This window comes from Triticum urartu, chromosome 4 (genome assembly GCF_003073215.2).
Source record: "Triticum urartu cultivar G1812 chromosome 4, Tu2.1, whole genome shotgun sequence".
Taxonomy (NCBI): domain Eukaryota; kingdom Viridiplantae; phylum Streptophyta; class Magnoliopsida; order Poales; family Poaceae; genus Triticum; species Triticum urartu.
The window spans coordinates 524296717-524319824 of record NC_053025.1 but is presented as its reverse complement, the minus strand read 5'-3'; the positions used below and the strand labels follow the sequence as shown (position 1 = coordinate 524319824).

At 44.3% G+C, this 23108-nt stretch overlaps 3 protein-coding genes across 3 annotated transcripts; all 3 read left to right on the top strand.

The window, feature by feature from the left end:
- The first annotated feature begins 925 nt into the window (after positions 1-925).
- On the top strand, positions 926-7639 carry LOC125552428 (nuclear pore complex protein NUP133). Its single transcript, XM_048715981.1, has 8 exons — positions 926-1224; positions 1430-1554; positions 1650-3428; positions 3809-4524; positions 5384-5542; positions 5687-6005; positions 6452-6519; positions 6823-7639. Exons 1-8 carry the CDS (start codon positions 1049-1051, stop codon positions 7366-7368), a joined length of 3888 nt encoding a protein of 1295 aa, XP_048571938.1. The 5' UTR covers positions 926-1048; the 3' UTR covers positions 7369-7639.
- Positions 7640-7873: 234 nt separating this feature from the next.
- Positions 7874-13721, top strand: LOC125552431 (conserved oligomeric Golgi complex subunit 6). Its single transcript, XM_048715983.1, has 11 exons — positions 7874-8260; positions 8362-8414; positions 8737-8884; positions 9013-9120; positions 9737-9804; positions 10226-10349; positions 10459-10605; positions 10770-11030; positions 11110-11394; positions 12129-12272; positions 12994-13721. Exons 1-11 carry the CDS (start codon positions 8045-8047, stop codon positions 13507-13509), a joined length of 2070 nt encoding a protein of 689 aa, XP_048571940.1. The 5' UTR covers positions 7874-8044; the 3' UTR covers positions 13510-13721.
- Positions 13722-15029: 1308 nt separating this feature from the next.
- On the top strand, positions 15030-22822 carry LOC125552429 (wall-associated receptor kinase-like 14). Its single transcript, XM_048715982.1, has 3 exons — positions 15030-16197; positions 17974-18054; positions 21398-22822. The coding sequence occupies exons 1-3, from the start codon at positions 15444-15446 to the stop codon at positions 22693-22695; spliced, it is 2133 nt and encodes a 710-aa protein (XP_048571939.1). The 5' UTR covers positions 15030-15443; the 3' UTR covers positions 22696-22822.
- The last annotated feature ends 286 nt before the right edge of the window (positions 22823-23108 follow it).

Below are 23108 nucleotides of genomic sequence, written 5' to 3'. Positions count from 1 at the left end.
GGAGTTCGCTTGATTGGTTTTCTGCGAAACAAAAAACATGCGAAAAACAGGGATGACACTGGGCACTGATCAATATGTTAGTCCAAAAAATAATATAAAATGTTGCCAAAAGTATATAAAAGTTGTAGAATATTGACATGAAACAATAAAAATTATAGATACGACGAAGACGTATCAATGGATTAGACGAAGCTCCGACATAGATTCGTGCCAGCTCCTCGGGCCAACGGTTTAGGGTTTCTCGTCGTGCGTACGCGACGGCGAGATTTGGTGTGAGGTTCTTTAAATCAATTCAATGGTTCAACTTCGATGCTGCAGCTCCATGGCGCTGGTCCTTAGGGGCACATGCCCAAAAAAATTCTGATTATTATCAACAAGGTTAGACTGGCTTCGATATGAGAGCGGCGAAAAGAATGCGTCGACGGTTTGTTGTAGCGGTGATAGTGCTCATTCGGTGGTCCAATGACCTTGATGTAATTTGCATTATGTTTGAAGTGCTTTGTACTTCTACAAAACCTTAGGATCCTGATAACTGACACAAGTGTGGCACGAACACATGGCAACTCCGATCGTTTTCTATGCCATGTTTAGCGACACGAGGATGGCAATTTCCTTTTCGGATGGCAAGCTTCAAATTTTTTTGTTTGTTTTTCTTTTCAGATGATAACTTTAGTTGTAAAAAACGTTAGATCCATAATTTTTTCAAGTGTGGCGCTTGTCGTTTGGGAACCTTTATAGCAGTGAGTCCTTTTAAAAAAATAAAATTTAAATAATGCATTTGGATTGCATGAAGAGTCGTAATAATCATATCTGAGGAAGTGACCTTTTCCATTTCTCTGGTTTTAAAACCATGTATTACACAAAGGCCCTTAGCTCCAACTAGCGTCTCCGTATTTCTATCTCTAAGGAGGGGCAAAACGCAAAGAAGAGAGAAAAGGAAGAAACTCAAAACACTAGTAAAACCCTAGCCTACCGGAGAGAGCGCCGAAAAAGGCCGGCTAGTCGGAGAGCTTGAGGTTGCCGCAGCACAGCTCGTCCGCCGCCAAAGATGTTCTCGCCGGCGATCCGGAAACCCCACCTCCACCGCAGGGAGAAGGAGGAGGCGACCCCTTCACCCCCTCCCCCCGCTCCCGCCCACTCCCCTTCCCCTGGTGGATTCATCCTCTCCGACCGCCCCGCCACCGGCACCCCGGCCCCATGGACCACCTCCTCCCTCCTCGCCAGGTGACCCTTCCGTCTCACCTGTCTTCGATTTGACCAGAATCGCCGCATTTCGCCGTATGCTTGTATCTAGTCGAGGCACCGGAAGCAAGCGATGCGCAGGAACCCCTTTGCCATCCTCACCGTAATAGGCTAGCGCGCTCACAGTTTGACACAGTTCGCCGAGGTATGATGTTTCTAAATTCTGTTTCTCTGTGCGAATTTTCAGGATTTCGACATCAAAGCAAACAGACAGGGCCGGCGATTCTGACCAGATCCAACCAGTGCGCGTAGCAGAGTTTCCCCAAGTCGTGAGGAATGCACAAGCCAACCTTCTGCAGAGGAATTTCGCCGGTAACTAGTTTCTCTTGGGCGCCCGCGCAATTTTTCTTTTGCTAGTTTGCTTCTACCATTCTGAACTGTAGATGCCGTTTATGTATCCCTTGTAGGCAAGAGCATGCTTGTAGGTGGCATTGACAAAGAGACATCCCTTGCATGGATGATATGTGGAAATGAGCTTTTTGTCTGGAGCTACTTGGCTGCTGTTGCAAAAGATTGTCTTGCATTTGAGATCCCGTCTTCGCTTGTGGGAGACAAAGACGGAAAACCCCTCTCTGGTAACCAGTGGACGGTTTGCATCATGAGATGGCATAGTAGTGGTCCATCAACAAGGAACAGTGGAGATATGTTGCACCGAAGAAGTTCAACTGGTGTTATCCTCTGCAACAGAAGAACACAAGCTATTGCGTATTGGCCTGATATCTATGATGAAAGTAGTGGCAAGGGTCCAGTTCTTAGTTCATTTGGCCACAGTGACACATCTGCAAGTGATGCCATATCTGGCTGTTACAGGTTTAACTCGGTAATTGCAGCTTCCGTTCCAGGAGCTGCTCATGAATGTATTGCGATTGCTTCTGAGCCAACAGGTGCTTTATGGTTGTTTCAGTGTTCACCACTGAGAATTCACCGAAGAGAAGTCCATCGTGATACATTAGGAGATAATGCTACTGATCATTCTCAGAAAAATAATGGTGGAAGATCCTTGGTTTGGCTACCAAGCAATGAATCATCCGAGGCTGCTGAACGGAAGTTCTTTTTGTTGACTAGCCAGGGGATACAATGTTGGGGCATCTCACTCTTGCATGGAATCAATGTAAAAATATTAGGGTCTCAGGAAATTGTTGGTAGTGATGGGGAGTTGGGCATAAAAAAGGACATAGCTGGTCAAAAGAACATCTGGCTTTTGGACATGCAGATAGATGAGCGCGGGAAGGAATTTAATATTCTTGTTGCTACCTTCTGCAAAGACCGGGTGAGTGGGTCAAACTACACTCAGTATTCACTTCTGACAATGCTGTACAAATCTAACCAAAAGTTTCCATCCGAAAACAATGTGGTTAAACGCGAAAGGTTTTTGGAGAAAAAAGCTCCTGCTCAGGTGATAATTCCTAAAGCTCGAGTGGAGGATGAAGAATTTTTGTTCTCCATGAGGCTAAAAACTGGCGGCAAGCCTTCTGGCTCAGTGATCATCTTATCAGGTGATGGAAAAGCAACGGTGGCCATTTATTGGAGGGGCTCTACCCGACTCTATCAATTTGATCTGCCTTGGGATGCTGGAAAGGTTTTTGATGCTTCCATTATCCCATCTGCTGAGGATAGGGATGAAGGAGCTTGGGTTGTTCTGACAGAAAAGGCAGGAATCTGGGCAATACCTGAAAAGGCTGTATTAGTAGGTGGGGTTGAGCCTCCAGAGCGCAGCTTATCACGAAAAGGTAGCTGTAATGAAGCGGTCGCTGAAGAGAAAAGGAGAAGTCAAGCATTCAGTGCCAGTATTGTTCCCAGAAGAGTTAGCTCTGAGGCTTGGAGTGCTGGAGACAGGCAAAGACCAGCATTAACTGGCGTAGCCCAGCAGGCTGTGGTTGATGAAGAGGCTGAGATGTTACTTAATAGGCTGTTTCATGATTTTATTTTGTCAGGCGCTATTCATGAGGCACTTCAAAAGCTTAGAGTAGCAGGGGCATTTGAGAAAGAGGGTGAGATGAACGTATTTGTTCGAGTAAGCAGATCTATTGTAAACACATTATCTAAGCACTGGACAACAACTAGAGAAGCTGAATTTCTTGCTTCAACTATTGTTTCATCCCTTGCCGAGAAACGTCAAAAACATGAGAAATTCCTTCAATTTCTTGTCTTGTCCAAGTGCCATGAAGAACTCTCTTCAAAACAAAGTATGGATCTTCTCTTGCCATTATTATCTTTTTTTTTCAAATTTTGGACTCGTATTATCCCTGTTACAAATAATCAAACGGACCCATTGGTTATGTTACTAATTGTTCTTGCCTCTGCTATCTATATTGCACATTGTTGTCAGAATTGATGTGATCTTTCTATTATGGTATATTGTGTATGCTATAGTATCTGTTCATCATTAGGCATTTGTCTTAGAACACCCCTCCCCCTTCTCTTTAAATCATTAAATTTGTAATTGTAACAATGTGATAGGACCTAGAGACTACAATATCAATTTATATAGACGTAAGGGGAACTGATACTGTTCTATGAGTTCATTTTCTGACCGAATAATTTTCATTATGCTTTTATTCCATAGGAGCTGCAATGCTAAGTGTCATGGAACATGGAGAAAAGCTCTCTGGAATGATCCATCTTAGAGAATTACAAAATGAGCTTAGCCAGCAGAGTTCAAGCACACGTTTATCACCACAGTCCAAAACTCCAACTGCTGGTGCACTGTGGAATCTCATTCAGCTGGTCGGTGAGAAAGCTCGACGGAACACCGTTCTATTAATGGATCGTGATAATGCTGAAGTTTTCTACAGTAGAGTTTCTGACATAGAGGATCTATTTTATTGTTTGTCGCATCAACTTCGGTATATTATAACCGGAGAAGAACACCCATCTGTTCAGATGCAACGTGCACTTGAGTTATCAAATGCCTGTGTGACCTTAGTTCAGGCAGCATTACACTACAGAGCGGAGTACAAGGACTGGTATCCTTCTCCTGAAGGGCTGATAACATGGAACAGTCAGCCTGTAGTGCGGTCTGGAATCTGGAATCTGGCATCATCTGTGATGGAGCTTTTGAGAGAACCAGGATCTGCAGGCATGCCAATGAAATCTAATCTATGGTCTCAGCTGGAAGGACTCACAGATATGCTACTGGAGGGATATATTGGTGTATTAACTGCCAAATTTGAACGTGGGGAGGACCATGGTGTGCTAGCCCAAGAATACTGTGAACGGAGAGATGAGCTTCTTGGATCCCTTTATGACCTTGCAAAGCAAATTATAGAAGCAAAATATCAGGTTTGGTCTAATTCTATGCCACTATGTTCTTAATGTTTTTCTTGCGCGTTTATATTTTGCAAGTTCATGATGTCTCTTTATTTCCTTGTACTCTTATCTTATTGTTCTATCTTAGAATTCAGTCTATCCTTTATTCCCTCAGAAAATGGTGTGGTTAGGTCCATAGCTTATTTTATATGATTATAAGCTGCCCCGTACCAATTTGCGGACTGTTGAGGTTCAAACTTGTGTTATACTTGTATGTATGCAATGGTAGTTCTGGAGCATTTTGTTATTTATGTAGCAACTCACCCTTTCACTACGCAATCTGCGACATCGACATTCAGATGAGATTTTAGTAGTTTGCTGCTTGGTTGGCTCTTTGGTTGATTTCCCCTAGTGTCATTTTCATTGAAGTGAATATGGACTATACAAGCATGCATTGACTAGTAATCTCTGATCATAGCACATGTATCAGTGTATGTTTTGTTCATCTGACATGAATGTAAGTTTGTATGCATCAATATAGTGGATGATAGCTTGACATCAAGTAACAAAGGGCAGTTTCAGCTAGAATGACATTCCAAATAAAAAAGAACCATGGCAAAGGCCTATTTGGACAATTTGTAATTTAATTAACTCAACATTTTTCTGGATTGCCCATCTGCTGTTGACAGTTTCTTGACATGATGCGTTCATACTTAACATGTACTCCCTCTGTCCCATAATATAAGAACGTTTTTTACACTAGTGTAGTGCCAAAAACGCTCTTATATTATGGGACGGAGGGAGTATCATTTTATAAACACTGTCAATGTTGGCTCTTCGGTTTTACTTGATTTTAATATGGTACTACCTAATACATGCCCATATCTACCAGGAGTCAAGTGAAGGCAATGACAATCCTGATCTGAAAGAATCTATATTTAGAGAGGTCACTTCTCCTATTTTGGCAACAGCTAAACGGCATGAAGGGTACCAAACGTTGTGGCAGATTTGCTATGATATCAGTGATACGGTTCTCCTCCGCAATCTTATGGTAAAATCATGTGATCATATCCCCAATTTGTCTAGGATCATTTTTATGCCTTGTTGTATATTTTTTCAGTGACCTAGCATATTATCCACTTTCGACCAAAAAATTGTTATGGAACACGGCTCTTATGTTGATCTTATGTTGCAGCATGATAGTATAGGACCTCATGGGGGATTCAGTTTCTACGTTTTTAAACAGCTAATCAACAGTCGGCATTACGCTAAGCTGTTAAGGCTGGGAGAAGAATTCCAGGAAGAGCTAGCTAATTTTCTGAAAGACCGCAGCGATCTTTTGTGGCTTCATGAGATATGCTTAAATCAGTTCTCAACTGCTTCAGAGACTCTTCATACCTGTGCTCTGCTTTCAAGTCCTGGAGAAGATGCTGACCTAACAAGCACCAGAAAGTCGCTGTCCTTTGTTGAAAGAAGACGTCTTCTCTATCTCTCTAAAATTGCTGCAACAGCAGGTTAACTATTTCTTCTGTTATACTTTCCTTCTATACCTCCAGCTATGCCATGATTGATGTAACCACATATTGTATAATAAGTTTATGTAAAACTGGCTTCCAGTATCACTTTTAAGATGGACAGCAGTAGTTTATCAAGTGCTAAATAAATGCGATGAATTCTATAATTCTCTCCATCATTGAATTTTTCACATGCTTAGGACTTGTAGCTGTTGCATATTCTTATGGGTGTGCTGCTTAACCTTTTATTATATGGTAAGAGTTTATTTCATGATTCTGCTGAACTTTCTGCAGCACAGGAAATGCCTGATTTTCTAGAAGATAATTTTTGTTAAGGAACAGAATGTTGCATCATTCTTTTGTATTAATTCCCGTTTCTTCAATGATATGTTCTGTTCTTTTCGTGGTAAATGGACTCCTGACAAATTGCAGTTTTTAACAAGTAGGTAAGGATGTTGATTATGAAGTGAAGGTTGCACAGATAGATGCTGATATCCGGATTCTAAATCTTCAGGTGAAGCGTCTTAAACAGAAAAAGATGATGTTACTTCTGTTCTCTATAATTAATTATCTGCCTCCAGACTTCAGTGTTAACGGGCATGTATTGAAGTATTCCATGTTTGGAGGCATGGCAGTACTACCAAGTTTGAACTCCTACAAAGTTTTACAATGCTGTTTTATTTATCTTTGATGAAAATATATTCAAGCTATACAAAAGAGGATAACTTGCTTGATGGCATGTAGCTGGATGCCTTATCATTTCTAAGGGAAGTCAGAACGCATAGCTGACGAAATAATCTTTACCTTTTCTTTACAGGAAGAGATTGTTCAGCATGATCCAGAATATGCACAGGGCAAACATGCAAGCAAGCTTCTTCCGCCATCAGAACTGATTGAGATGTGCATGAAGAGAGGCCGCGAGCTTTCTCTCAAAGCCTTCGAAGTATTTGCTTGGACAGGCTCCTCGTTCCGAAGCTCCAACAAAGGCCTTCTAGAGGCTTGCTGGACAAACGCAGCCGACCAGGATGACTGGGTCGAGCTCTCACAGGCATCAGTTTCAGAAGGCTGGAGCGACGAGGTCATCCAAGAATCTCTTCAGGGAACGGTCCTCTTCAACGCTTCGAGGCTGTGCTACAGCTCAGACGCGGCGGTGTTCGACGGCACGTTCGAGGAGGTGCTCCCCGTGAGGAAAGAGGACGTGCAAGCGAGAGGCCTGGAGGCCAAGTGCTTCTCGGTGGAGGAGGTGCTGATGCAGCACGACGCTTTTCCGGACGCCGGTAGGCTGATGATGACGGCGGTGGTGATGGGCAAGGAGCTGTCCTATGCTGCCCCGGCAGATGAGCCTGTGGACATGGACTCATGATCATGCCGGAGAGGGAGGCGTGTATGTAGGCTGGAGTTCCAAATCATCAGTGCTCTTGCTTTGTGTGGCCATGCAATCGTCGGGGTTATTTGGTCGACTGGAATAGTAGTAAATTTTACTCCGTGATGGCCATGCAATAGTAAATTTTACTCTGTGATACTGATGCCCATTGTCGGCTGTAAACCTTTGTAGAGACTGCAACATTGTCAGCTCTTGCCTTTTTCTTTTAGCTCGAGCTGTGTTTTGAAAATTGAGGCATGCGTCACTCTTTTTTCTGGTGCTACAATTTTTTCTGAGAAATTCTGATACTACAACTAGCTGGCGTTTTGTTGATTAAAATATTGATGCGCGGAGTTGGAAAAAGCAAAAACACTCTTCCAGTGACAGTGGTAGGAAAAAATAAGTGTGAACCGAGAATTGTGGCCCATCTGTGGGTGGTGCAAGCCCACTTACTTGCCGGGCTTCTTGTGAGCTCTAAGTGAGCCTGCCTTCAAACCAACACTGACAGACCCACGGCGGCACGGCGGAAGCCTCACCTCCCCCAGATCCCAGACGGCCATCGCCAAACTCCTCAGCCGAAGGGAAGGGAGGACGGAGGGGAAGATCACCTTCGAATTGAGATCGCGAACTCGGCGGCGTTGCGCGCAGCGTCCGGGCGGCGGCCAAGCGGGGCAGGATGGCGGCGGCGCTGGCGCCGGGGGTGTCCCGGAAGCTGAAGAAGGTGCTCGAGACGCGGACGGACAGCCCAGATCTGCTGGCCTCTCTGGGCGCGCTCTCCACCTTCTACGAGCACAACACCCCGCAGGCGCGGCGCAACCTCAAGTCCTCCGTCGAGCAGCGCGCGCTCGCCATCAATCGCCACTTCCTCGACGCCTCCCTCCCCGCTCAGAAGGTGCGCGCTCTTGCCGCATTGCTGCCCGCCTCTCCTCCGCACGTCGTCCGTTGGTCGATTGGTACCTGATTGCTCGTTTTCCTTCTATTGTTCGCGTGCAGGCGTTGGATCGCGTCGAGGGGGAAGTGCACGCGCTGGACGATTCCTGGAAGAAGTGAGTCCATTCTGGCATTTTGCTCTTTTGCTCCGCCTGCCTGGAAATGGAACCTTAGTTCATTTTCTGATATTTTTTGCACTAGGTTCAGCTCAAACCTGTAGATTTAGGGGAATTGTCACATTGTGTGAACACATGTTTTCAGTACAACGGAGACCGTAAAACCTGCAACATTTGTGAGTTTAGATGTAGACCTGCAGTTAATTATTGGTCCTAACTAAGACATTGGAGTAAATATAGATAATGTTAAGCTGTAGATGCAAAAGGTTTCTACCAGGATCAACCGGTTTAACTTGAATGCTATTCACCACCATTGTGTTAGGATTGAGGAAGCATTGAGCAGCTGTAGTGCAAGTACAGGGGATATCATCAGCACAACGGAGAGGTTGCAACAAGAACTTGAGGTTATCACTCAGCGCCAAGAAATTGTATCATGTTTCCTGCGGGATTACCAACTTTCAAATGAAGAGGTACTACTCTCTACTTAAACGAAATCAGTTGTTCCAATGATTCTTTGGTTGCTATGGTATGATGTCTTGCCCATTTAGTGGCACGACAATCTGGAGTATGTTTATTCACAGAACCTTATGTTTAATAGATACATGCACTCCGGGAAGAAGATATAGATGAGAAATTCTTTAAGGCACTACTGCATGTCCAAGAAATCCATTCGAACTGCAAGGTTCTGCTGCGAACACACCACCAGGTACTTTCACTTTGTCCTTCAGATTTTTTCTTGCCTTAATTTTCGAGATCACAGCAACATCAACATTTTGTCTTGCCAGTCAACCCAATTAGAAGAATGGTTTTTCAGCTGTCTGTCATAAATAGGCTCTTCCTCGGGTGAAAGCAGTTAATAGGATATCTTAATTTGATTTTTTTAGTTTTGTATTTTCGGAAGTATGGAGTTCTATTAATCCATTTACTGGCATGTACATGGTCTGCTCAAATTATGTAGGGCTCATTTGGTTTACGAGATTTCCAGATCAAAGCAATAGGAAAAGTAAAAGATTTGGATGCCCTGTCCACTCCAATCTTTAGGAATTTTCCATGAGGTCTCACATAATGCTAAGAATCCTCAGAAATTAGGCCAATATGGACACAATCCTAAGGAATCTTAGTTCCTCCATTCCTATGAAATGAATGCCATATTCAGGAAAAAATCCTATTGGAATCCTAAAAAAGCCCTGCAACCCGAATGGGCCCGTAAGGATATGACCCTACACTCCACCAAGAACTAGACGCTTTGACACTGGGAACCTGCTTCTAATAGCTGATTCCATAGAATATTTGTGTTAATGCCCTATTTTATATTTATTCAGCGTGCTGGTTTGGAACTTATGGATATGATGTCCGTGTACCAAGAAGGAGCTTATGAAAGATTATGCAGGTACTGGCTATCTTTCTATAGTCATCTAATCTTTTGCTGTTCCTTTTCCTTACATTAGATGTCTTTATTTTTTACTGCATATTGGAGATATATTTCCACTCACCGCTTTTGATTGCTTTTACTGCTACTGACAATATGGTACCCTAACATTTCCTTTGGCTGTTTTTTTTAACTTTGTAATTCTTGTTTTGTGCTCTAATTTGACCTTACCTACTGTTGTAAAGCTAGTGTTCAACGTTCATCTGTACTTGACTTCATTCATTAGGCACTCTGAAAAATAATTAAGTTCTCATGATAAGTACTGTTGAATGAACTGTTGCCAAATACCTTGCTCGAATTTGTTATTGTGCTGTGTTCTATATAATATCATCAATTGATGTTTTATGTTGAAGTGTCGTAATTCAAATTTCCCTGTCATCAGGTGGGTTCAAGTTGAGTGTAAAAAACTAGGTGATACTGATAATCCTGAAGTAAGTGAACTTTTGAAGAAGGCTGTTCGGTGCCTGAAGGAAAGGCCTGTTCTGTTCAAGTACTGCGCAGAAGAGGTATGCCATGCCTTGTAAATAGTCATGATACCTGAGTTTACCTTCTATACACAGTAAAGTTGCAGTTAATTCAAATGGTGTCTGATAGTTTAGTTGTCCACATCCATAGGTTGCCAATATGAGGCATCATGCCTTATTCAGGCGGTTCATAAGTGCTCTTACTAGAGGTGGACCCGGAGGGCTCCCAAGGCCAATAGAAGTGCATGCTCATGATCCTCTTCGTTATGTAGGCGATATGCTGGGATGGCTGCATCAGGTGATTTCCTTGGTCTATCCTTGTTAATAGTCAGTATGCAATGAGCTAATTAATGTTTGTTAAATAAATTCCCTTTCAAATAACATGCACACATATGCATCATTCATCTGCAACTTAAAGATAGTCCTTTAGCCTTTCTGAACTTCTGGTTTTAATGTTTGAAGGCACTTGCATCTGAAAGAGAGCTTATAGCTGCGCTGCTTGATCCGGATGCAATAAGTGACAGTGGTCCAGCTAATCGTCGTCATTCTGTAAGAGAAGGTGATTCATCCAAAGGAGAATCTGATTTCACTTTTGTTCTCGATAGAATATTTGAAGGGGCATGCCGACCGTTTAAAGTTCGAGTTGAGCAAGTTCTGCAGTCACAACCAAGTCTGATAGTTTCTTACAAACTTAGTAATACCCTGGAGTTTTATGGTTACACGGTGAGTCTGAAATTCTAGTTCTGGCCATTTAGTAAAGCTAAGATTTATTCAGTTCACACATGGTCCTTTTCTATTCTAGATATCAGAACTGCTGGGTGTAGACACATCATTGTGCAATACAATATGGTCACTTAGAGATGCAACACAGCGGACATTCTTCAACATCCTGAAGAGCCGTGGAGAAAAGTTATTGCGATATCCTCCACTTGTTGCGGTTGACCTCTCTCCCCCGCCAGCAGTGAGGGAGGGAGTTTCTCTGTTGCTTGAGCTCATAAGTACCTACAATAGCATGATGGTTTCTGCCTCTGGAAAAGGGTTAAACTTTGATCCAGTCATTTCTGCAATACTGGATCCTATAATTCAGGTGAGCTTTCTGCATTCGGTGTACTTAGTTTGTACAGATGTCTAAAAAGCATGTCCGGCAAGCTGAAAATTTATTGCTCGATCTGACTAATTTTTATCCTTGGTGCAATTTTGAATTGTTATCCTATCCAGTATCCACTGAGCACTCTGTATTATTATTTTTGTAATAATAGGATTTATCTTCCTATCCTCTATGTCTACTGTGATGTTATGGGACAATTCTTGAAACTAGCAGTATTTCAGTGTCTGTATTCACCATCAAGTTATCTTCAGTTCAAGCAAGCTATCAGTATTACACAATTGCTTAATATCTCCAAAGTAATTATGTGTTTTAGTGTCACTTCCAAAACATTTCATTTCATTCTAGAAGTTTTTGGTGCTGTTCCATGTGGATGTTTTATTGGGTAATCATATAGTATAAAGTAACGCTAGACTGCACCTAATATGAAATAACAGGTGTGTACGTTTTACACATTTTGCATTGCATCAGTACCTGTGATTTGTAGAAACTAATATATTAGTATGTTCTAGTGGAGCCAGTTACTACAGATGACATGCGCTATCGGTTCAAAAGGTGTTCCATATTTGCTGTTCTTCTCTTTTACAAGTAGTTTTGTTATATCTTTATTCTTGTTACCACAGAATGTGATGTTATCTGCATTGTGGTTTATAGGGAGTCCTCATTTACATGTGGTACTGTTAGTGCTAATCCTGACTTCCTGACCTACTCTTCAGATGTGTGAGCAAGCCGCAGAGGCACAAAAGTCAAAAGGTGCACTTGCACGGCGTGGTAGAACTAGTTCTGAACCTATGGGAAGTAAGAGAGATTCAATCTCAGTTGATGCTATTCTATCAAAGAAATCATCTACATCGGTCCTGGTTAGTAGCATAATTCTTTTTGTTTGCCACGTGCATCGTAATGTGAATCCCTTGGACCTGTGACTATTGTGGAGCAACCTTTGTACTTTTGTTCTGGTCATGAACTGAACTAGTAAAACAGACTGCCTTTTTTCTTTCTGTTGCCAGTCACCACCACACACTATACAGTTACTAGACTAGTAAAATACAGATGGTACAAGTCAAGAAATTTCAGAAAGTTCCCTGTAGCTGCAACAGTGAAACTGGCACCTTTGTTAGTGCAAACTGTAGAGAAAAAAGAGGAGACAACTAGCGGGGCAGAGATGGATAAGATCAAACACTTCCAATCATTTTGTGGCTAGCACTATTAGACATGGGAAACACTTATGATTTAGTAATTGACAAGCTGATCCTACATATACTGATAGGCATGCAATCCCAATTTGCATTCCTTAGTACTCGCCTTATGGTCCCAGAATAAAAATATAACTGGCTTTATGAAAAACAGCCGGTGTTGTGGATTTCATGATTGCCTTTGTGTTCAATTTTATTTCATAACCTTTTGGGCACTGATCAGATTAAAGAAACTGTGATTTTTTATGCTCGGATCAGAAACCTTTTTGCTTTAAGCCTTTGACTGGGTAGACTAGCTCGCTTCAGCTGTGCAAATCAACTTGTAGACATTTGCTTACATCCAAGTAATTTCAGTACTTTTCCTTACATGATGCCATGCAATGTACAGAGTGGTGAATCTTCGTCCAAAGTTTACCTCATCAACTGCTTATCAGCTATTGAGGAACCACTGATGGATCAGGAGGTTGCTACAAGCTATGTTAACAACCTTCGCTCTATGATCGAAACACACACGCGTGCCTTAGTAGATAAAGAAGCTGATAGCATTCTCAGTAAATGTGGATTGTCAAGTAAGATGCCATACCTAAAGAACTACAGCTCCACTGACGGCAATGACGATGCAAGACCTCTGGCAGATGTCGTGGAGACATCACCACAAATGCTTCTGGAATGCTTGAAGGCATTCTATGGTATTGTGACTGGAACAGAAGGCTCCTTGCCGGAATTCGAGCAGCTGCAGGTTCCAAGGTTACGCTCAGACGCGTGCTACGGTTTGGCGAGAGCCCTAGCAGAAGCTTACGAGCTCATTTACAGGGCGGTGATGGATCCAAAGAACTGTTATCCTGACCCAAGATCGTTGGTCAAGCATTCGCCTGAGCAGATAAGAACGATACTGGAAATCTGAGGTCCACACACCATACCTTTTGATACATGTAATGAGAGGAGATTCATGTTCAGAATCACTGTGATGTATATTACTACCTGCTAAATCTGAGGTTGCAATTTCTTGAGAAATACTGAAGTGGTCACACCTTTGGTGAACTGTTATATCATATCGATACTCATGTATTACAGTTTTGCTTGTTTATAAAACCACATGAATCATTGTCGGATGAACAATAGTGTCAGAGAAGCATTCCGGTGGAAGATGAATGAAACCAGATTCCAGTATTTCTGGTTCTTGCTTGTGTAGGGTTGAAAGCGATGCCGAATAACTGCATCCAACTTGCCAACTAGAGTCAAGCAACTGCTAGTGGACCAGAGGCTCTCATGAGCAAATTGGCAGGGATGTCACTGTTTTCCTTCCCGCTGTAACCTTCCGCAAAACGTCGGAATTAATTGCATCCTTACTGTGTTACTTCCAATATTATTACTACAGACGAGCAGCTGATTTTGATGGAACTTTGTGTGTGGGCCCCCCGCTATCTGATCTCCTTTTTCGTGCTGATTTGGCGGATGCAAGCTGTAGCTGTTGACTGCAGCGACGAGCGGAACTCGGAACTTTGGCCGGTGTGGAAAGTGGAAGCCGCCGCTAATCAGGATCCAAGGCCGTTTCTTGGGGGATAACTAATGCTATCAGGGACAGGTTATCCAGGTATGGTTGAAAAGGTATTCAAGCTTGTCGGCAGTGTACATTTGTTTGTTTTCCTCCTACTTTTCTTTTGGCAACATGTTTTCCTCTTATTTTGTGATCAAATTTTCTCCTCTAAGGCAGCTGAAAAATATGATATATGTATAGTCAGTCAATCAAATCAACTAATTTAAATTATGGAGTAGCGTGGCTTGCAATAGCAGCATCAACCTCGTTGAATACTGCACAGCCCATCCATTAGCTGCTCATCAGCACCGTAGAGTAGGTTGACCTTGATTAATTAGTCCCCCTACAGCAAATTAAACTGCATTATGAAGCAGATAGTTGCACGGTTAGGTGGGTGTCTCCACCATCCTACGTGATTAGGGTGCCTCTAGCCGCCCCTAGTACGTGGTGCCACTAAACTAGCTTCTCCTAATCCTGAAAACCCTGTGAGGTCACGTCCCCTCTCTTAATCTAAGGCCACGGGCATACGTGCGCACTTCCACTACCCGTTTCCCGGACAAGAAAACGACCAGTTGCATGCCTTGCGTCGTCGGACCCCGGGTCGTCGTTTGGCCCGCCCGGGATTTTTCCATGCGTTGGCATGCGGCGCACGGCAAGTGGGCGCAGCGTGTGGAGAGGGTGGGACGGCTAGCTGGCGGCTACCCGAGGCCGAGGTCGAGGTCTCCGGTCCACGCCTGCGCGGCCACGGTGGAGGGATCACCGATGCAGAATGTAACAAGCTAACCGTGACTGTGCCTGTGGTGGGAACGGGCGCCCGTGAGCGGCGGGCGGACGACGACGACGACGTACGGCCCCGCATTCCCATGACGGCGAGGAGGCGAGACGGGAGGATGGACTGCTGGAGTGATTACTTGGATTCTCTCTCTGGGCCTAGCTAGAGTAGACGGGATAGTGATGAGCTGCGTGCCAGTGTGTTTGTGTGTGCAGTGCGGGATGGGGCAGCACAGCAGGAGCAGTAGGAGTAGGTTGGTCGTTGGTCTCGGCTTTCAATGCGGAAAATTCCACTGCAATGAACCAGCAAAAATGACAGCCGACGCGGCGGGGACGCAAGCGCGCGCACCACCACAGACACCATCAAGCCATTGTGCTGCCGCGCGCGCCTTCCTTTCCTTTCCTTCCCTGCGCCGCAGCTAGCAGCAGCACCAAGCTCGCTTGACTAGCTATAGGAACAAATCTAAGATGAGAGGGACGCCGTGCTCGGAGCTCGGGAGTAGGATAAGCTAAGGCAGCTAGCTACGGAGATGCGGTGCGCGGCGCTGCTGCTGCTGCCGCTGCTGGCGGCCGTGCTGCTGCACGCGGCGGCCGCGGCCGGCGGAGGCAACGGGAGCTGCGTGCGGAGCTGCGGCCGCATGACGCTGCCGTACCCGTTCGGCTTCTCCAGCGGCTGCACCGTACGCCTCGGCTGCCACGTCGGGGCCGACGGCGTCGGCGCCGCGTGGCTCGGCGGCGCGCCGGAGCTGGGCCTGCTCGTGCGCAACGTCACGCCGCGCGCGCTCACCCTCAACCTGCAGCCCGACTGCGCTCGCTCGTTCAATGCGTCCGTCGCGGCGCTCTTCTCGGACAGCTACGCGCCCTCCTCCCGGAACGGGCTCGTCGTCAGGTCATGCAGCAGCTCCGAGGCTGACCGCATCAGAAACTGCAGCAGCGACTACATCAACCGAACCACGTCCAACTGCACCGCCAACGAGCCCATCCGCTGCATCCTGCCCCCTTCCAACACCACCAGCGGCCACCATTTTCTGAACAAGAGCGAGGTGCTCAGGTCCAACTGCACCGGGCTGGTGACGGCGGTGAGCTACTCGGACGCGCAGGGGCCGTCGCTGCTGCTCGAAGCGCTGGAGCTGGACTGGTGGGTGCCGGGGCGGTGCGGCTGCGCCCCCAGAGCCACCTGCACCCAGTTCAACGCGACGACGGCGAGGCGGGAGGCGTTCCGGTGCGAGTGCCCGGAGGGGCTCGAGGGCGACGGCTTCGTCGACGGCGCCGGTTGCCGGGAAGGTCAGTGCTTCATCACACACACCACAACGAGTATTTCTTTCATCGTTTGTTTTCCTTCTCCATTTAGCGAGTCAAGTTGTGCGAGCTAGACGGACAGACTAGCCATTACTCTACGCCTTCGCTCTCGTTGACCACGCAACTAACAATCCGCGGCGTCGGCTGCGCACCTAGAATTGTGGACCATTGGCACCTTGAAGACAGACGGGCAGGAATTGATCATATCCCTTGGTTCTTTGGTTGTGTCACCCACATGTTCAATGGAGCCGCGAAAGGCTCTGCCCACCGACTTCTCTGACAAAAAAAACCTCACGGATAAGGTGGCTCCGCCCCCTTTCTTGGTAGCCATTTACGTTTCACACTGTCGACTAAAACGCACATTGCTGAATTCCCTCACGTTTCTCCCTCGCCCGTTAGCCGGCGAGATGTTAGGCGTCGCAAACGGCACCGGGACCTCGTGGCGTGCTGGTTCAAAAGGAGGATAACCTCCGGCCTCTGCATGGAGAGCAGCAGCGGGAATCATCACTTTTGGGTGTTTAGATGGTGCTTTTTGTTGTTGCGTCTTATTGCATTGTCAACACGTGCGGATTGCACTCGTTTCTCGGCCAGCTCTCCATGTTATTTTTAGAAAATGATCGATCGAATTGACCATCGGTCGGCCAACTCCCCAGGTTTTCCTCCACTCAAGTGCCTCCAGCACTTCATGGATGACCACATTGCGACTTTGCAGCACCAATGTTGGGAAGGCATTGTGAGTATGGGGAGTGGGTACCGGGTTGCGTGACTTAGCTCTTGGGGCTCCGGCGATCTAGGATCTAGGAAGGGTGGTGTCTCCATTGTTAATTGCGAGAGGTTAGTGAATTAGAGATTTTATTATGTTGCCTAGATATTTTTGACATGCATGCAAGCACATATGTCGTTTGTTGCATACACACCTTCATCTTGAAAAAAGGAACAAATTGTTTTGATGTTGCAAATGTGTTCCTTCGTTGTTGTATGTGTTGTTCACATATGTTGCTTAGGTTAGTCTTTTTATATATTACGAGTATGGTAGCAAATTTTCTACGCTTTTGTTTCAACGAACGGAGATTTTTGCATACATATAACTTTTGCTATGTGGCGTGTTTGAAATGCTGCATTATTGTTGAATGAGTTTTTACGAGTGTGGTGGTAAACACTGCAATGATGTTGCGTATGGGTATGATATGTATTCCTAGATTTGCCACTTAAAGTGGGATGGTGGATGAGGATATCGATCGGGTGAAATATCACCTGGCCGATGCCTGGGGTTAGCCATTCTTTTTCTTTTTAATGAAAATAATCATCTTGCATTTCATACTGTAAAAATCATGCATCACTGAATTTTCTCAGGAGGTTCTCACGTGCAATACAGAATGTGGTGGAATACATACATTGAAATTGGTCAAAAAAAATTACTTTGCAAAATATTAATCTTTGTTGACCAGCAAGTATCTATTGATAGCTGAGTTAACTTTTGATCACTGAATAAAATTGCGTGAAGTTTAACGTAATCTGATATTTGAGATCTGCCGGCGAGAGTAAATGAGTAGTTAACTAGCTCGTTAGCAGGCGGTTGGCCTTGGAATATTTTATTTTTGCATGCATGTCAATGTAATGTTATGAAAGGAGTTCTTCAAATTGCCGCTTAAATTATGTTGAAATTGCTAAATAATGTATGAAGTCAGACTCTTGATATCATTGCTACTCCCTTTTTCCCTCTTCTCGTCAATCTTACACCTGTGTGTCCAATGGTTACAGTTTCCAAGTCCAAGTGCGATCGCTCGAATTACCTATCAAGAGATTGTGGCAAGATCGTCCTCGTTGGTCTTATCATGGCAGGTAACTTGCTCATGCATCTTATAAGCTGATATAAAACTTAAGAAAGCTACATTATTTATTTTTTAGATTGCTTTTTTGGCACTGCCACTATACAATCCTCAGAAATGTCTCACCGGTTGAAAGTTTAGAACTGATCAAGGCTACAATAAGAAAGAAAAGCTCTATCGTAGCTACTAAAAAGAAAAGTTGTACAAGTGGCTACCATCGTGCAACACAAATGTCATCCACTCACATAGAATAGGATTGGTTTGCTCCCAATATTTGGCTAGCCAAATGTTGGCAATACCAACGCTTGCCAACTATTGGCAATTTTCTGTGAGATGGTAAGATGACTCGGTAACCAACCAAGTAGTAGCCAATATTTGGCACAATGCCAAACATTGGCATGCCAATTCTTGGCACCAAACCAATTATGCTTATATTGTGTGCATGTTTTCAACGGGACCTCCTATTTCGCGCACGGGTTGCTGGGTAGCGACCGAGCGCGCACCCCCCGCTACACGAGCGTGTGCTTTTGGGCCAACCCGTATGAGCGGCGGGTGATCCTGTTTTTTTATTTCTTTTTGTTATCTTCTGCCTTTTTGCTTCAATTAAATTGTTCGGGGTTTAAACACTCCTGAATTTCAAAAAATGGTTGGTATTAAAAAAACTTGAATATCAAAAAATGTTCCCAAGTTTTCAAAAATTGTTCTCAAATTCAAAAGGTGTTTCCAAGTTCGACAAATGTTTTTGAATTCAAAAAATGGTCTTGGAATTGAAAAAAAGTTCCCATATTCAAAAAAGGTTTATGATTTTGAAAAATGTTCAGGAATTCTAACAGATGTTCAGGATTTTGAATACATTATTGTGGATTAAGAAATGATCCAGGTTATTTTAAATGTTCAGCAAAAAATAAGAACCAAAAAATTGGAAAATGTTTGTGAATTTGAAAAAATGTTCGCGATCAAATAGATTTTTTTACGAATTCAATTTGTTTTTGTGCTTTAAAAAATGTTCACAAAAATAGAAAAATGTTCGAAAATGAACAAGAAAAAAAATAAAAGTAAAACAGAAAATGAACATGTAAAAAGAAAAAAATAAACGCTAAAACGTAAACGAAAAAGAAAGGAAAATAAAAAAGCGTAAAAAGAAAGAAAAACCGGCCTGGGAAGGTTTTAAAACCTTGAACCTTACCCAAAATGGCCCCCCTCTATCAGACGGCGACCTTGGGCCGGCCAGGTTTCAGACGGCATTCCCCTATTTTTTTCGTTTCTTTTCGTTTTCTGTTTTTTTTGCTTCTTTAGGAAAGTTCAGGATTCGAAAAAAAACTTTAGAATTTCAAAAAATGCCACGAATACAAAAAAATGTGCTTTAATTCAGAAAAAAATTCATAATTTCTGAAGCAATGAACATTTTTTTAGTTTCGATGGACATTTTTTGTATTTTGATAAACAAATTTATTTTTGGATGCCCATTTTTTATTTTTATGTACACAATTTGAATTTTGGATGAACATTTTTAGAATTTGTTTTATATTTGATGATAAAATTTTAAATTCAATGAATTATTTTTCGAAATTGATGAACACATTTTATTTTTAGTGAATTTGTGGTGAAATTAAGGTACACATTTTGAATTTGACCTACATTTTTTAGTATGATGAATTTTGTTAGAAAATTCATCATCATTTTTTGAACTTGATGAACATTTTTTGAATTTGATGAACAAAAGTTGAATTTGAAAAACTATTTGATTTTAAAATAGATTTGAAAAGGATGTTCCCAAATTTCAGAAAATGTTTGTGAATATGGAACGAAAAGAACAACAAGAAGGACAAACGAAAATTTAAAATCGTACAGATATCTCAAAAGAAAAGGAAAATTCGCACGGAAGCAGTTCGATCATGGGAAGAATTTGTTCTTATGTCTCATGAAATTTCATAATATTCCAACATTCACTCTAATATAATTTGCATTTTTTGTCCGTACAAGGTCTCTGTAACTTTTCTGCAAAACTGCAGCCCTTTCGGTTTTAATGAACATTTTGAAAATATAAAAATTAAAGAGATGATGAACATTTTGAAAATATAAAAATTAAAGAAATGATGAACATTTTGTTCATTTTGAAATAAATGAACGAATTTTGAATTTGACCTGCATTTTTTGATATGATGAGCAATTTTAAAAAATTCATCATTATTTTTTGAACTTGATGAACATTTTTTGATTTTGATGAACAAATTTTAAATTTGAACACTATTCTACTTTTTTTAAATAGAGTTGAAAAAGATGCTCCCAGATTTCAGAAAATGATTGTGGATATGGAATGAAAAAAACAAAAAGAAAGCAAAACGAAAATTTAAAGTAGATTTTTTTGGAGAAAGAGATAAACCCGCTGTTGCGAGTACATGTTAGGCTGAAGAAAGGACCATCTTTCCATTTATGTGGGCTCATTTGTCTCTCGGTCCTGTAAATAATATTATGGGCCACCATGCATGTGTACTGTTTAATATGATTTCTGAAACTGGGCTGTATTTTATATTCTACTCCATATGTAAAGAAATATAAGAGTGTTTAGATCACAAAATAGCAAGGTTGGGCTGTTCGTTCATTGATGGGCTTTTAACATAGCCCAGTATCACTTGGTTATTTAAAATGTAAAAATACTCTTTTGAGAATAAAATAGGTCCTCTCTGGAAGTTGCTAAAAAAATAAAGCAATGCTACACATACGTGATGTTACGTACAGATCTTACGTAAAAGACGATGTGGAGGTTGTTAGCAAGGAGTGTTTGATTTCACGGGAAAAACAAAAGAATTGTAAAAAGAGGTTGGAGTGGATGTTAGATTTTCTATGAAATGTAGTACACAAGATTCTATTGGAAAAATTCCTATGGGATTCAATCCTATGAATCAAAGGACAAACGTAGGAAAAATTCCAAAGGCTTTCAATCCTCCAAAATTCCTATAGAATTTCTTTGAATCAAAGAAGCTCTAAACTCCCACAAATAACACAGCAACAAGGAACAAAAAAACTGCGACAAAAAAAATAGACCACATACATAGTGGACATCAGGTTAGATGTGAGTGACATATGTCACATCTAAAATGTGTCCTAAACAGACCCTATTGAAAAAAATACTCTCCGGAAATCCTACAGACATCTCAAAAGAAAAGGAAAGTTCATACAGAAGCAGTTCGATCATTGGAAGGATTCGTTCTTATGTAACTTTTCTGCAAAACCCTTATCGGTTTTTGATGACATTTCTACAATATAATTTGCATTTTCTTGGTCCATACAAGGTTTCTGTAACTTTTCTGCAAAACCCTTATCGGTTCTTGATGACATTTCTGCACGTACTGTAGGAATAATTTTCGGAGCCATGGTGACGGGCATCGGCTGCGTGGTGTGCCACGTGCTGAAGCGCCGTTCCGCGTCCATCCGGTCGCAGCAGAGCACGAAGCGGCTCCTGTCGGAGGCGGACTGCACGGTGCCGCTCTACTCGTACCGCGAGATCGAGCGCGCCACCAGCGGCTTCTCCGAGGACCACCGGCTCGGCACGGGCGCCTACGGCACGGTCTACGCCGGCCGCCTCAGCGACAACCGCCTGGTCGCCGTGAAGCGGATCAAGCACCGCGACAACGCCGACGGCGGCCTGGACTCCGTCATGAACGAGGTGAAGCTGGTGTCCTCGGTGAGCCACCGCCACCTGGTCCGCCTCCTGGGGTGCTGCATCGAGCAGGGCCAGCAGATCCTGGTCTACGAGTTCATGCCCAACGGCACGCTGGCGCAGCACCTGCAGCGGGAGCGCGGCCGGCCCGCCGTGCCCTGGACGGTGCGCCTCCGCGTGGCCGCCGAGACCGCCAAGGCCATCGCGTACCTGCACTCGGAGGTGCACCCGCCCATCTACCACCGCGACATCAAGTCCAGCAACATCCTCCTGGACCACGAGTACAACTCCAAGGTGGCCGACTTCGGGCTGTCCCGGATGGGCATGACCTCCGTCGACTCGTCGCACATCTCCACGGCGCCGCAGGGCACCCCGGGGTACGTGGACCCGCAGTACCACCAGAACTTCCACCTCTCGGACAAGAGCGACGTGTACAGCTTCGGCGTGGTGCTGGTGGAGATCATCACGGCCATGAAGGCCGTCGACTTCAGCCGGGGCCCCAGCGAGGTCAACCTGGCGCAGCTCGCCGTGGAGAGGATCGGCAGGGGCTGCGTGGACGACATCGTCGACCCCTTCCTGGACCCGCACCGGGACGCGTGGACGCTCACGTCCATCCACAAGGTGGCGGAGCTGGCCTTCAGGTGCCTCGCGTTCCACAGCGAGATCAGGCCGTCCATGGCCGAGGTCGCCGACGAGCTGGAGCAGATACAGGTCAGCGGGTGGGCGCCGTCGGCGGACGACGCCGCGTTCATGTCGACCACGTCGTCGCTCTGCTCGTCGGCGCCGTCGCGCGGCACGGACAAGTCGCTGGGGCCGGACAAAGGCAGGGGCGAGGCGTTGCCGACGTCTGCCCCGGCGACGGCGGTGGCTGAGCGGGAGACGGAGAAGGGCGCGGCGGGGTCCTCCCCTGTGTCCGTCCAGGAGAGGTGGTTCAGCGACAGGAGCTCCCCTTCCTCCAATAGCCTGCTCGGGAATAGCAGCTCGCTTCACTGAACTGAAACACGCCGCCATTAGTCCTGACATCCATTCCGTCGTTGTTTAGTTTAGCTGTAAAATTTAGAGATGTACGATTTCTTCTAGTATAGCTACCAAAGAAAAGAAAACGTACGATTTCTGGGTCTCTTCTTGTGCCGCTCATTTCCTTTTCCGTTGGTTCCAGGCAATCTGTAAATGAAACTTTTTACCTAGTCTACTCAGACGTCAGGTTGAAGAGCCATTGATTCGACCAAGTCGACGTGCAGACGGAGAGATGATTGTCTAGAACGGAACTCGCTGACCAGTTGGGTGGAGCTGGCGGAAATCCGGTAAAACCCCCGGTAGAATTTGGTCCTTGGCTTACATTTCGTGGTCCAGATAAAAGTACGACGGGGTCAATTCTCGGCCAGGTGAAAAGTACGTGCCGGCCA